Genomic DNA, 14,175 nt, shown 5'->3' on the forward strand with positions numbered 1-14,175 from the left:
GCAAGGCCCTATGGGAGGAAAAGAGAATTTGAAACTTGTAGGGAGAAGGAAAACCAGAGTTCAGCTGTGGGAGACAGTTTGGACACTTTGGGAGGAATGGAAATAATGGTGATTAATTTTTTTTTTAAATCATTGAAGAGAAATGAGTTAAAATCTGAGCTGGTTTTATAGAAGAGTTTGGAATGCTGAGTGTTGAACATTTCAGAAGAGTTTGAGGGGTTAGCATCCTGAGTTAGGTATGAAAAGAATCAGGGGAGAGGGAGTGAAGATGGGGGAAGAATATAAAGGAGTCGTAGTCAATACAGTTTATATGTCATTAATAATTTGATTAGGTGTATCGCCTTAAATGTTGATGTATATTGTAATGGGTACTCACTTCCGTCTGTATGGGACAGAAAAATGAATGTTGCCTTGAACTCCCAGTACATTACTGTCCATTAGAGGGTAAAGCCTTCGGTTAGGAAACAAAGCAACCGAGTCTCAGAACCAGTTTCTTCTGTCATTGTGTTCTACCAGTCCTGAGCCGCGCATTCAGAAACAGGTACTCCCCAGTTACAGGGATTAGCAGTTATGGACTAGATTATTGCCACCAAGTTATGAGTGCCGGTGGCAGCTCTCCTACGTGCCCTGAACTCTCAGGTGCCTGCTACGAAGGAAAGAATACACACACACACACACACACACACACACACACATATATATATACCCATATTTAGTGAAGAAATTCTTTGCCCCTTCTTGACCGAGGTCTTCCTGTACCAGAACAGTACGGTGGATGCATGAAGGTGCTCCCAGTGCTGGTAGCAGTCTTTTAGCCGTGGAGGGAGGAGGCCTTTCTGTTCCTGTGTACAGCCTCCAGCCTTTCTCACCGATAAAAGGGCGAGGAGTGGAAATGTTAACGGCTTCTCCACACTCTCCTTCCCAGGGAATGAATGGAGTGGCACCTCCTCAGGTGCGGCCTCGCCAAGTCTCTTCCAAGGGAATCACAGGCGTACTCCCTCAGAAGCAGACCGCTGGTTGGAAGAGGTGTCAAAGACTGTCAGAGCCCAACAGCAGCCACCCCCTGCCCCAGCCCCGCAGCCACTGCTCCAGCCACCTCCGGCAGCGTCCCAGACAGCGCCAGCCTTCCCGGTCAGCACCTTCATTGCGCCTCAGCCCGTGCCGGTGGGGGTGGTACCGCCCATGCAGCCCGCGTTTATTCCCACTCAGCCCTACGCTGTAGCGAACGGGATGACCTACGCAGCCCCCAGCGTACCTGTGGTTGGAATCACACCATCCCAGATGGTAGCCAACGTCTTCGGCACTGCAGGCCACACTCCAGCGGCTCATCCGCACCAGTCGCCCAGTCTCGTCAAACAGCAGACGCTCCCTCCGTACGAAAGCAGCAGCACCACGACCAGCCCTTTCTTCAGCCCCCCCGCGCAGCACAACGGCTCCGCCGCTTTCAACGGCGTTGACGGTGCCAAGTGGGCCACAGAGGACAAGCATTCCCAGCCTCTGGCAGCGGGGCCCCCCGTCGAAGTGCAGTGGGCAGCGCTGGAGGGCAAGGCCAAGCAGCGCACTAACCCCTCTCCCACTAACCCCTTCTCAAGCGATTTACAGAAGACGTTTGAGATTGAACTGTGAGCAGCCCGGGGGGGTGGGGGGGTGTTGATAAATTGTACATTAGAGTAGAGGGATAAAGGGAGCAGAGGGGACTGTTTTTCTGATCAGTTTGCTTTGATAATCCCAAAGGTCCCTTTAAACAAAAAAGAGTTCAAAGAGGGAGCAGTTATGGGGAGGGTGTAAACATCCGGAGAATTCAGCGTGCGGTTCTTAAAAGGAATTCCAGAGCCACCCCAGTCTGCTTTCCCTCCTCACTTGGAAAGCTGGAAGAGCAAAGAAAGGCACCTGGTCCCAAAGCCTGTCCTGCAGAAATGCCAGTTATCTTACGGCAAGGAAGGCACGTGATGCACCTCTGTCCTTCTGATGCCCTGCGCGTCCTGGATGTTCCCCCTCAGGGAAATGTGGGGTGGTGGGCGGATGCAGATTGTCACCGGCTTAGCGAAAGCTAGGTTTTGTGGGAAAAAGTTGAGCTTCCATTTTGAGTAACAAAGCGAATATTATATGTAAAGAATAAAGTAAAGCCAAAATCTTTATTTTTATGCATTTAGAATATTTTAAATAGTTGGATATTAAAAGCTGTATGAGTTGTAAGTAATCTTGCCAAAGGTTAAAAAAAAAAAGGGGGGGGTTGGATGTAAGAAATTGTACATAAGATTGATTTATCTCCGATTCTTATTGTAAGTAATATTGGGGGGAGGGGTGGAAAAAGGGGCTCTAGCTTGTTCTTGTATCTGTTCATTGTAAGTAGCATATTGCAACAACAATCACAACCAGTTAAGTCATTATATCGTAGTTTTAAATAAAGAAAATTAAACAGCAGTATTGTCATGGTTTGAAAACCATGGGGGAAACCTACTGTTTTTTATCGGAATCAAGCTGCATATTCTATATAGTATGGGTTTTTTCCTTTCATGTATTGCTGCAGTTTCTTTGTCTTAATCTATCGGTTCTAACACTACTGTGACGACTTTACTGTAATCATATCTACATCCTGGGGCTGCCTGGGAAACCATTCGATGTTTGTCTGTCAGTAGATCTTAGAGGTTTTTAACTTTGGTTTTATTTTTCCCCCACCCCCTGCCAAGGATTTGTGAAACCTTGTGGTTAAGGCTGCAGCTGGTCCAGGTTCTGCCTCCGGTGACTTGTGAAAACCATCTCATCTTAACTTTACTTTTCAACTTTGGCCTTACAAGCAAATGTAAGTTATATATATATTTGTACTGATGATTTATAATCTGCTTTAACAGAAATAAATGTTGGTGGTAGAAGCACTGTCTGTGAAAGCTTCACTCCCCCTCCCTCCTCCGTTCAGTTTTCAGGATTTGCCCTTGGGAGCATCTTCTGTGTTCTTAGGTGGACATAGACGAGTCCTGCTGCCAACCTGGTATCTTAACGCCTTGTTTTGTACCCCCTGTCAGGTTACCCTGGACTTGCACATATCCTTGTGTCCCTGGGCTGTTTAAAGCTCTGAAACTGAGGGCTTCACTGGATTCTAGGTTTGCATCACTCTGTGTTCCAACACTTACTGTTTGTATGTAAATATGCAGACACTAACATTCAAAAAGGAAAATTCCTTGAGTTTTCTTTCCCCTGCTCCTAAAAGGAGTGAAGAGCCACATCAGAAGACAGAGTATTTTCACTCCTTTTCCTTTTCTCCCAGTAAGTTGACAGCTCCCCTGTCGGTATGACTCTTTCTCGCTGCATTCCTTAGGTGCACCACGTAGTTTCAGATGCAAGGAAAAGTCAGACTTTCTAACCTGAAAGGGAAGAAATGCCCCCTTTGACCCTGGTTTCCAGCAGTTTCCAGGCAAGTACAAGTCATCTCATGGCAACAAGGTCCAGAAAACTGGGGATTTTTCCTCTACAGCCTCTCACCTTTGTTCAGTACGGTATGAGCAGTGATGACCAGCATTCCCTGTGGCATCCGAGCTGGTACCAAGGCTTTTTTCAGCTTTCAGAAAGCAAGCAAAGACGTGTTGACATTTATAACCAAGTGAGCCATACCTGTTTTCTTCCCTGTTAGTTCCGTTTCTTTCACAGCAGCGCCCGGAGGTCAGCTGAAAATAGCCTGGTATAGCTACACCCTTCCCCTGCCCCGAGATAGCAGCAAGGGAGATAAGACCTTCCTCCACTCCATTGTTTAGGGAAGAAAACGAACATCTTTTGGTTCTCAAATCAAAAAAGCAAGCAGCGAGTGAGGCAGTTAGGTGGCACGGCATAGAGGGGAAAGCTCAGCCAGCCCAGGAGGAGAACTGTAAAAAGACCCCTTTGGTTAAGCTGTTGCAGCGATGACACGTACTTAAAGCAGCAAACCGTGAGCCTTCAAACACCCTCTTTCCTACGGCGGTTCGGAATACACTCGCTTGACCGAAGCACGGCCGCTGCTGCAGTCCTGCCCAGCAGATCAGAGGGGACTCTTCCACCTGTCCCGGGTCTGGAGAAAGCAGCGCTGCCTGGCTGCACCTCGTATAACCCTCCACCTCAACTGGAAGCTGCCTGCACAGAATATTATTTCAGTCTTCTAAACCCAGAACCTCTGATAGCGTAGAAAGAGCTGTTATAGAACTGCCCTCTTACTCTGGGACAAAAGGATCAGAGAGAGTCCAGATTCCTGAGCTGGTGCGCTGATCCCAACTACCCTCTGCTCCCACACGGGAGCTGACAGGGCTTCACCAAGACAGGGATGTACACGGTCTCTGGTTAGTTGCTGGTCTCAAGAGGCAAAGTCAGACTATATAATAAAACGCCTCTCACACACACGAAGGTGCTGATCCAAAACCTTAAATGCAGAACTACATACAACCGCAATTAGTAACTCTCAGGCCCAGCTCGTTGTTCTTAAATACCCAGTGATGGCAACCCCAAACCTTGCCCTAACACTGACCCTGAATTACTGCAGGGGAAGTTTTCCCCTCATCAAATTAAAACATCTTAACTGCAAAATGAGTGTTTTTGTCTTTCCTTGCAAGAAAAAAAAAAATCTATCAGCCCACAGAGCGAGCCACCCCCCGACCCATACCTGGTAACTGTCACCGCATGCTCTGTTACGGGATTGCTCCTAGACTGCTTGTTTGCCTTTCCACACCTCAAAGGGGATTTACACCTGTGTATTCCCACTGCCCTGAGTACCGGGTCAGGACTGGAGGAGAGGAAGGGGTATGAGCACAGCCCTGAATTAGCTGCCTGCTGGAGAAGCCTTAGAGTAGAAGTGAAGAAAGGGGAGGGGGAGGAAAGGGCCCATCCTCCACCCCCCCAACCAAACACGACACACCAGGCTACTGTTTACAGCCACATTACTCAAATAGTAAATAGGTGATGCTGCTAATTAATATGATTAACCCATCTCATCAGGGGGTTTGGAACGAGGGAGAGGGGGACCGTTAGGGCTAACACTAGGGCACAACAATGGTGTGGGGGCTGTAAAAAGGTGCTTTTGCTCAGAAGTTATAATTTGACTTTGGGATACTGGGGACACCCAAGGGCCTTCCCTGGTTTAACAAATCATTATATAATATCATCTCCCACCTCCCCGGACACCCGTTAATGCCTGAAAGTTCCTCTTTCAGAGCCTCCTACGTGTGCTCGCTGCCGCTCAGTGTTAGCCTTGACCCAAAGGCTGCTGCCTCTCAGCTCCTGCTGCTCTGCCTTGGGAAGTCCTCACATGTCAGCCCACAGCAGCAAACTGCGTGGAGAGTCCGGCTTTCCCAGAGTTAGGACCGGCACAGACCATCTGGAGAGTTATTCTGGCAAGTCAAATGCCTCCACAAGTATTGCTGTGTGTCTAGCATTCACCTCCCCAGGCTGAAACCCCACACCACACTACCACCGAGGCCAGCTCTGCAGTAACCCAACAGCACCCTCCCAGCTCAGAAAAAAGCAGCTGAACCTTCCTAGAGCCAGAACTGCAGCATCTCCGAACAGAGACCACTGCTGCTGTGTCCACCTAAATTACCCCCAGTATTCGGGGAGGGCTAGAAGTGTTCTGCTGTTTTCAGCTTTCTGAGAAGCGTCGCTTCCGTGTTTCACTCCAAAGCGGATTACAGTCGAGTAGGAACCAAACTGACCCAGCCAGCAGTTTGTCTAAGGGCTACTGAATAAACCGGCTGCAGTACCGTGACATCACAGCTGCATCCCTGGAGCTCGTGGTCTCACAGGACCCGAATGCTAGTTCTGTATGCGCCAAGCTGTCTCCTACAGCCAGAGTCCTTTGTGTTTAGATGGAACATGCTCCCCAGGATTACAAAAGTTCGTTGCTCATTAATGCTTTGATTAAGACAGTTCAGGCCCCTCTTCAGACACTTCAGAGACCTATTTTTTTTTGTTTTTCAGAACTGCTCTCTCTAGCACTTGTATGAAGAAACCGTCTCTCCATGTTGGTTATCCGCTTTCTCTAAAGTCACAGCACCCCTATGTTCCCAGCATCATCTTGTTCTGGAACCGACAGCAACTACCCTTCAGTGAAGGGATGGATTAGCTACAGCAAGGCAGCGGGGAGGGGGAAAGAAGTCTGCAATAAACTTGAGGGCAGGGAGGTCTCCCACCTTAGAGCACTTACACCCACGGCACTCTGTCCAGTTCACCCTCTCCAGCTTTCCAGCAGGGCAGAGCTCCCGGAACAGTTTTACGCAGCAGAAGTTGAGGCTGCCGGTCTTGTCCTTGGAAGCATCACCCACGGTGACGAGGGGGGCTGGCCCGTGGCTGGTAGCGAGCGCAGCTGGCGCAGCAGAAGCTGGAGTAGTACTCGTTGCTGCAGAGCTGGGCCTGCAGGATCAGCTCGCAGTTGGCCAGGTGGGGCTGGTCCACACACTCTCTGCCGGGGTCCGCAACGTGATTCTCAGTAGCTGCAGCCAAGCAAGAGGTGAGGCAGCTGTAAATACGCTGCTACGGCTCGTCCTCACGTTTCGTTTCCCTCCCAACAGGCACAGAGCATTACACTGCTTTCTCCACCCTGCCAGTTCTAAGGGAGTTGTTTTAAATTTAGTCCAACATTGAGGATAAGGGAAAAACTGACACCTCTGGTGAGACACAGAAGGGGAATGCGCTTTCTGGGATGCGTCTCCCGAGGAGACACCACACCCTTTGTAAAGCCAGCTGGATGGTGTCCAGAGTCCAAATACGAATCTTGCAGCCCACTATTTGGTCAACCAATTACGGCGTTTTGGCCTCAGGAAGTTAATTAGCGTCCCAACAACACGGTGTGTGTGAGCGTGGGTGTTTCCACCATCCTGCTTTTCTGCCCAGGGAAAAAGCAGGGCTCCCGAGGTAGCAAAACCCAGGGACTCCCCAAAGCCAGAGGTCGGCGATGGATGGGCACACGCAGCAGGCGCTTACAAACAAACGGCAGCCAAGGGGCAGGCACTGTGGTGGGAGAAACGTGGGGGACGGGTTGTACTCACTGCTAGGGCTGCTCCTCAGCACTTTCACCTCGGTGCTGGCACTGACGGAGCTGCTGTTGCTGTAGGCGCTGCACGTGTAGGATCCCTCGTCAGCTTCTCGAACATTGCTGATGGTCAGGCGGCCATCCAGGGACAGGTGGATGTGGTGGCCATCTGCCCGCATGGGGACTCCGTTCCTGTGGCAACACACATTCTGTGCCGCTGTTCCCACCCACAGGGGCTAAAGGGAGCTCTCTGTGCTCTTTGGGAAGCGATGCTCTGAGAGGGGTGAATTTTCACAGATTCCGCAGGAAGGAAGAAGTCGTCTTTTGCCGTAGCCTGGCTCTACCGTCGGGGAGTAGCACAGGCCTGAGCCAGCCGGCATCTGTGTGCCCACTGCCCACGTGGGAGGTAGCTAGCCGTGTGCTCTGTATAAAGGCGTTGCCCTTTCTGCTGTTACACGTTTTTGGGGAACTAAAATCCAGGCCGCCTTTCCCTCTCTCCAGGGCTGTGGTCTGGCAGTGCTTGTTTAGCTGGCACTGCTAGTCACGCATATTGCTCGAGGAACATATGGGGTGGTGAGCAATGTACCTCGTTCCTCTTCCTTAGAAGTTTGTTAAAAAAAATATGTTTAACACACCAGCAAGATTGTGTCTGTTCTGTTCCTCCTGGAATACTCTGTGCCCAGCAGGAAAACTGCCTGAATTATGAACTCCCAGTTACCAAGGAAATGAAATTTCTTTCATTGAAAAGGGTTTCATTCAGACCCTGAAACTTGCACCATTTTGTTAAATACCAAGCTTACGTATGGAAGAAAAGCTCCCCTTGTGAGGTGGCCTGCTTCAGCCCTACCCCTCGGAGTAGAGAGATCTGAACAATTACCAGTCCATCCCTTTAGTGAGTTCTGTTTTGGAGTCTCTCACATTTTCAGATTGGGGAAGAAAAACCCCCACAAACTGAAACCCACAAAACATTTGGACAAATTTGGAGTTTCACTGTAAACCAGCAAGTGAAGAGGACACAGCTTTTCCTTTACCTTCATGAAAACACCGTAACACTGTCCTTTGCTCCCAGTGGACAGTAGGAGGAGAGAACTATCACAGCAGGAAGCTGGGAGAAGAGCTGCTGTTACTATAGGTGCCAAAATGTTTGCTGGCATTAGGCAGGGAGATTTTTGTAAAGACTGACTAAAGGTTTTCCGTTGGATACTCATTTGTTTTTATCATTGTAGTGCCACTAGCTTTCCAGCGCAGAGCCCTTCTGAACTCCAGGAAATCTTAACTAAGTCTGCTTTCCTCCTCATTTAGATGGAACATGGACTTGGTGCCCCCTACATTCCGCAGTGATTTTGCCCAGGTTTTTTTTAGGGTAACAGGCAAGATGATTAGGAAAGTGATGCTAGCTGGGGTTGAGAACTTCAGGTCTCTCTTACCTGGCAGGCATCCTGCATTATTATTTGGAGGGCGAGTGATGAGGTTCAGGAAGAGAAGGAAAGGGAAGTTCCGCCTCCTTTTTGCTCACCTTGACCACCTTATATTCACGTTGTTGCTGGTCACTGTACAATGAAGCTGAGCAGTCCCCCCCTCAGGCACTGTGATGCTTGGCAGAAGACCGGTGATCCTCAGCTCTCCTAGACCAGAGGGGAGATCATCACTAGCAGGAGGACAACACCACGCTGCCCCGCTGGTAGCAGGAGCATTCCCTCATGGGAAAAGTCCAACGTACGCTATGAGAAGGTACAAGCCCCCAAGCTTTGAAACAGCATGTTTGGAGCTATGACACCATTGGTATGGGGAAAGTGGATTTCCAAAGGTCTTTGGACCAAGGAATGGCAAGTAACAGAGGCTTCTAAGGAGGTTTTTCCTCCAGCTGGACACAAGCACATCACATGCACAGAACAGTCTCCTTAGTTCTTCTTGTTCCTATACCCATTCCACAGCAGCATCCCAGAAACAAGGCCCTGAGAGTTACTCTCACTCTACCATTAGTCCCTCTTCCCAGCTGCCTGGAGCATCACGTGTGTGGGTACTGACATGCCATGCATGCCTCTGTCCATCCAGTACTTACCTAGAGGTCGAAACAGGACCTGGCGCTGGTCCTGGTCACGTCCATTCGAGGCAATGCAGGTGAAGAAGCCCGCGTCTTCAGAGCTGACGCGGCTGATCAGCAGGGCCCCGTCTGACTGCTGCCTGTGCCTGGGAACAAAACCAGAAAGCCCTCAGCCTGTGCTTGGGTCAGGCTGGGACTCCAGCTACCGGAGCTGAAGCTGAGCCACAGGCACAACTCTGTAGTCACACTGAGCAAAGGCTTAGCAGCAGCTCAGTTCAGTATTGCAACCCCTGGTCCTCAGATCCCAGCGCTAGGGCTGTAGACTCTGGAGAAGCTCACTGCTAGAGCAAGTTCCTGGGAGCAGAGTGTGAGGGGAGCTGCAGGAGAGCAGCAGAAGTAGCTGTGGAAGTTCACTGCAGGCACTCTGATCTCTCTGCTGTGAACCTCTGCCCTGGCTTACAGACCAGCTGTTTTTGGTAGACTTACTTGCCTTTTATTCTCTTTCTGCTAATCTTGTAGATGCACAAATTTCAGCTTTGGCTCACTTGCAGACCCTGTATCACAGCTGCTCACTCGAGGCTTTGCTCGCTGGGTGAGGCTAGGGCAGTTGGGCAGCATGGTCTGGCCCTACCTGAGGAAGCTGACCAGCATAAAGCAGGAGGGGCCCCAGCTGCATGGCCAGCAGCTCCTTCCTCCCAGGGAGGAGACAGGGAAGGCAAGACAAGGAGGAGGCTCTTCTCTACATGAATCTGCCTGTGGGTACGGCAGAGCTGCCTGGGAGCTCACCTGGGAGAGGAGAGGGGCTGCCCATCTTTCTGCCACTCGATGGTGAGGGCCGGCGATGCTTCCACTGTGCAGGGCAGCCTGACTCTCTCCCCGACATTGGCCTCCACCACTGAGGGCTCGCTCTTCTCCATTCGCAATCTGCAAAGTCCACAAGCACAGCAAAGGATGCAGAGACGGCCTTGTTCGGGATTTGACCTTCAAAACAAGCCTTATGTTTCACTTCCAATGGGAAAGGGCAGGCTCTGAACTCCCACCAGAGCTCTGATGCTTGCCATTACCAACATTCACTCCCAGCATTCAGAAAAGAGCAGCCTCCATCAAATCCTGCTCCAGTTCAGCACAGCTTGGTGCTGCCCTCCTGCCAGCCAGCTTAACCCTTTGGAGAGAGCAACCCTGTTTTTTACAGCATCCCTCTGGATAACAGCCTAGGGAGTGTTAACTAAGCACATGGCAAAGCCCTGAACGTGGCACCCAGCACGTTTCCCCAGAGGTGCTTGTCCAGCACACAGAAATGAGCAGGAATTTTGGGGGTGTGACTGCACACAAGGCCCAGGAGCTGGCCTTCACGCAGCAGAAAGACCGGGGTCAGGCTCTCGCACCACTCATCTCCTCATGCTCTTTGATCTCTTAGAGCTGCAGCTAAACATCGTTTCAGAAGGGAACTAAACCACGATGTTCCCAGAGTCAAATAAAACATCATCTCCCCCACCCCCATTCTCTGACCTGGATTCTTGATCTCAAAAAACAAACCCAAAGAGCCTTAATTCAATGCTCTTATTTCAGTGAATCTCTTCTTTCTGCTTTTAGGCAGAAGCAGCTAAAGAGGCTGCTGGGGAGTTCAGTGAACCAGCTGGGGTTTAGGTTGTGAACTCAAAAGAAGGGAGGGGTCAGACCACGGTCTCATTTAATCTGGAGCTCCAACATGCTGCATTTAAGGCAAAAACAATTTGTACTTTTATTTCTGTGGGGCCCAGAAGCACCACAACATGCAAGAGTCTACAAAATATGCCACCCAGTACACGAGGAGATAGTTTTCAGTCAGACTGGCTTGTTCACAAAATATGTAAAATGGGCGGGGACTAAAGTAACCCAAGCTTTTTTTTTTTTAATTATTATACACATGTCTATTTTGTGCTAGTTAAGCAGTTCCTATTTCCTTTGCTTTTTTCCAGAACAGGTTTCTCTTTCTGCCTGCACTAACTTGAACAGCTAAGGATGCTGCCCCTGACACTTCTACTTCTGTATGAACCTAGCTCCTTTGCCCTCAGCCTCCCTGTGTGTCTTTGCTCAGAACAGGCTTCTTTCAAGAGACTCTTGGGGAGGACAGAAGACAGTTTGCAACTGGGATCTTCGCCCGTTCCTGTTGTCAGCGCTTCAGTACTGCTTGCTTCCCAACCGTGCCCTGGAACAGCTGACCCAGGACCTTTCCAATCTTCGGCTTTTCTACATGAAGGGATGCCATATGGTTCATCAGCTGGGCATTGTGGACAAACTGTTGCTGTACGTGAGCTTACCTGTACGTGAATTGCTGATGCACTGGTGAGCCGGCTGCCTGTACAACCTTCCTCCCTCTGGAGAGCTCTCGCTGCTGCTGATTTTCCTTGTGAGGGACCCGACCTCTCTCACCCTCCGCCAGAACAGCGCCCTGGTACTCTATTCAACATGAAATGCTGCGCGTGAATGAAAGGACCCTTCTTGCTGTGACCTCTCGCGCAGGGTTTCTGCAAGCTGGGGAGAGCTTGCTGAACTGGAGCCAAAGAGCCCTTCGGCCATCTGTTTTCTGGCTGACTAGTGCAGCCAGCCCGCGCTGTCTACTAATGAGAGTCACAGACCTGCAGGCAGGCAATTTTAGACTCCTTTCTCTCCTCTGTCAGCGAACATGTTGCAGCACCCCTTAGGCCACAATGCCTTCTGCCCCACGTGCCATTGCGGTGACAAAGGACACCTCAGAGATTGAAGGCGGTGGGGTGACTTGCTGGCCCATCTTTTGAGACTACCTTTCATATTATTTGGGGGTTGTTTCTTAAATAAGGCACTGTTTTTCAGATCAGGGAATCTGTTACCCAGCAGGACCTGCTTGGGTAAAACACAAAACATGAATGTGACCAGTTTGCCACAGCTGTCTGTGCTGGCGCATTTGAGTGTGAGATGGGGGACCCAAGAAACTGCAGAAACCCTCTCTCCTGAAGAATCCTTTCTGGGGCCAGGAAGGCATGCTTGCTGTGCTGGAAACAGGGCAGGTTACAGGCAAGCCACAGCTCCAGTTATGGGGTGGCACTGCAAGGGAAATGCTTTAGGGCCAAGGCTTTATCATGAGGCAACACCAAAAGCAGCCCTACTGCCTCCATGCTCCCTCTTGGCACCCCTGCTGTGGAGGGGACCAACTGCTTTGATTATCCTTTGGGACACCGGTACTTTGGAGCAAAGGGAACGCTGCTGCTAGCTCAGCATGGCAGCTGAGGAAGTTTGCTCCTGCAGCTGGATTTATTGCCTCTGTCATCAATTTAATGAGGAGCCCTGAGATACCTCCTTGGTCTTAAGAGGAAGATAAGTCACCTGTAATCTGTAACTGAATCTGTTGGGTCTCTGTCCTCCCGTCAGAAATGCGGCACGCGTAAGTCCCAGCATCCTCTGGTTTGACGTGGCTGATCACTAAGGAGCTGTCAGACTGGTAAGTGTGCCTGCAATGGGAACAAGAATTAACTGCCTCTGCCTGGCCCCGGACAGCCACCACCCAAGGCAGAGCAGCTCTTTGTTCTGGTGTTGTGTAAACCATCACCACGCAGTGCCCTCCCTGGCTTAGAAAAAAATCAAAACCCACAGGGGAGGAAATAACTGTGCTAGAAGGGAGATCAGGAACAAAGAGGGAACTGAGATGGGAAATCCCTCTCTCATAAGGAGGCAAGCTGCCCTTCCAGGCAGGAGCTTGAGCCCCAGCCTACTCTTAACTGTGATTTTTCACAGCATGAAGTGATTGTCTGGCTCCAAACTGATACTGGAAACAGACTTCCCAGGAAAAACAGGCTTTAAAAGTAGTTTACAAAATTTTATATCTTAGATAGGAGTGCCAGAAACTTCCAGCCATGGGAAGTCCAAGTTATTTGGCTACAAGCTTCACCCTGGACTACTGACACAGTGCTGCCCGAGGATGAATCCAATAGAGACAGTATTTTTCTGTATCACCACCCACGTGTCACCTTCCACCAGTGCCTTGCCATGGGACAGCACCTGCTCTGCCCCACAGCACTAGCCAACACCTCAGTGCTATTGCAGACTATCTATTTCTGCCATGCACACACCAGGTGGACAGGTTATGGTCTTCAGTTAATACCTGGGATTTTTTATTTAATTTAAAAAACAAACAAACATGAATAATGTTAACAGTAAGATTACAAAGAAAGCAGGCAAGCATATTTGGCACTCTGCAAAGGAGGGAGCTGAGCTCACCTGTCAGAGGAGACCGGCCGTCCATCCTTTACCCACTCCACTCTGGAGAAGGAGGACATGCCTGTCTTGCAGACCAGCTGGATGTTTTGTCCCACAACTGCTGTCACAAGGGAGGGCTTGGCTTGCTCCAGGATGGCTCTGAAAAAGGAGGAAATTCCATTGGCACCTCTGCTGCTCTCCTCTGGGCCCTCTAATGTGACTCTGAATAAGTCACAACCCCAGGGCGAAGGAGGATGGGCCACCCATTCAGTTCTGAGCAGCACCAGGCTCATGTGGGGAACCCTCTCCTTCATGGAAAAGGCTCCTCTGGACAGACCGAATGCCACGGTATCTCCAGGAAGAAAGAATCCTACAACCTCTCTGTTCTGCAGGAACTATGTTCAGCTCAGCAGATGGAAACAGACCCAGTGCAAACACCTTTAGGTCTAGCTCTGTGTACTCCTGATTTTCAGGGTGACACTGTCTGGATCCTGACCCAAACTCTGCATCTTAAAAGTCTTTCCTAGAACAACCCATTGCTGCTTCATGCAGTGCTGAGATAAAGGCTCTGAAGTCAGCTACATTTGTTGGTCAGAACAAGAAAAACACCTATGGATTCTCATTTACAGTGTAGGAATGCCTCCCAGACACAGGCCCCAGGATCCTGCAGTCTTTTGACATACCATCCCTCCTGTGCCATCACAGAGCAGAGAGGGTGCAAGGAAAGAGACAGCAGGTATCTCCAGGGCCTGAATAACTTGATTTACCAAAGGGCCACATGTATAGCCAATGCACTGCATGGTATTCCCAGCTAGCTGGTTCTGGCTGGGGCAACACTTTCACTCCAGAGGAAGCTGCGCTGATGCTTCACAGTGAGCTGGCAGAAAAGGGAAAATGAAAAGTCATCACCTGTGTAGAGCCCTCGCTGGGAAAG

General features: G+C 50.1%; 2 protein-coding genes across 5 annotated transcripts in view; one reads left to right on the plus strand and one right to left on the minus strand.

The window, feature by feature from the left end:
- NUMB (numb homolog (Drosophila)) overlaps positions 1-1,626 on the plus strand; it is a 35,669-nt gene extending 34,043 nt beyond the window's left edge. For all 4 annotated transcript variants that reach the window (XM_010152631.1, XM_010152633.1, XM_010152632.1 and 1 more), the window contains one exon: positions 926-1,626. In XM_010152631.1, the coding sequence (XP_010150933.1) occupies positions 926-1,626 (701 nt within the window). The remainder of the gene's footprint in view (positions 1-925) is intronic.
- Positions 1,627-6,270: 4,644 nt separating this feature from the next.
- Positions 6,271-14,175, minus strand: part of LOC104510398 (papilin-like) — a 36,442-nt gene continuing 28,537 nt past the window's right edge. Inside the window, 9 exon segments of the mRNA XM_010152636.1 lie at positions 6,271-6,446; positions 7,002-7,177; positions 8,502-8,610; positions 9,048-9,175; positions 9,816-9,953; positions 11,330-11,468; positions 12,372-12,496; positions 13,263-13,400; positions 14,151-14,175. The exon segment at positions 14,151-14,175 is cut by the window's right edge and continues 15 nt beyond it. Coding sequence (XP_010150938.1) covers positions 6,271-6,446; positions 7,002-7,177; positions 8,502-8,610; positions 9,048-9,175; positions 9,816-9,953; positions 11,330-11,468; positions 12,372-12,496; positions 13,263-13,400; positions 14,151-14,175 — 1,154 coding nt within the window.

The sequence above is a fragment of the Eurypyga helias genome, unplaced genomic scaffold, assembly GCF_000690775.1.
Source record: "Eurypyga helias isolate BGI_N326 unplaced genomic scaffold, ASM69077v1 scaffold5565, whole genome shotgun sequence".
NCBI classification, from domain to species: Eukaryota; Metazoa; Chordata; class Aves; order Eurypygiformes; family Eurypygidae; genus Eurypyga; species Eurypyga helias.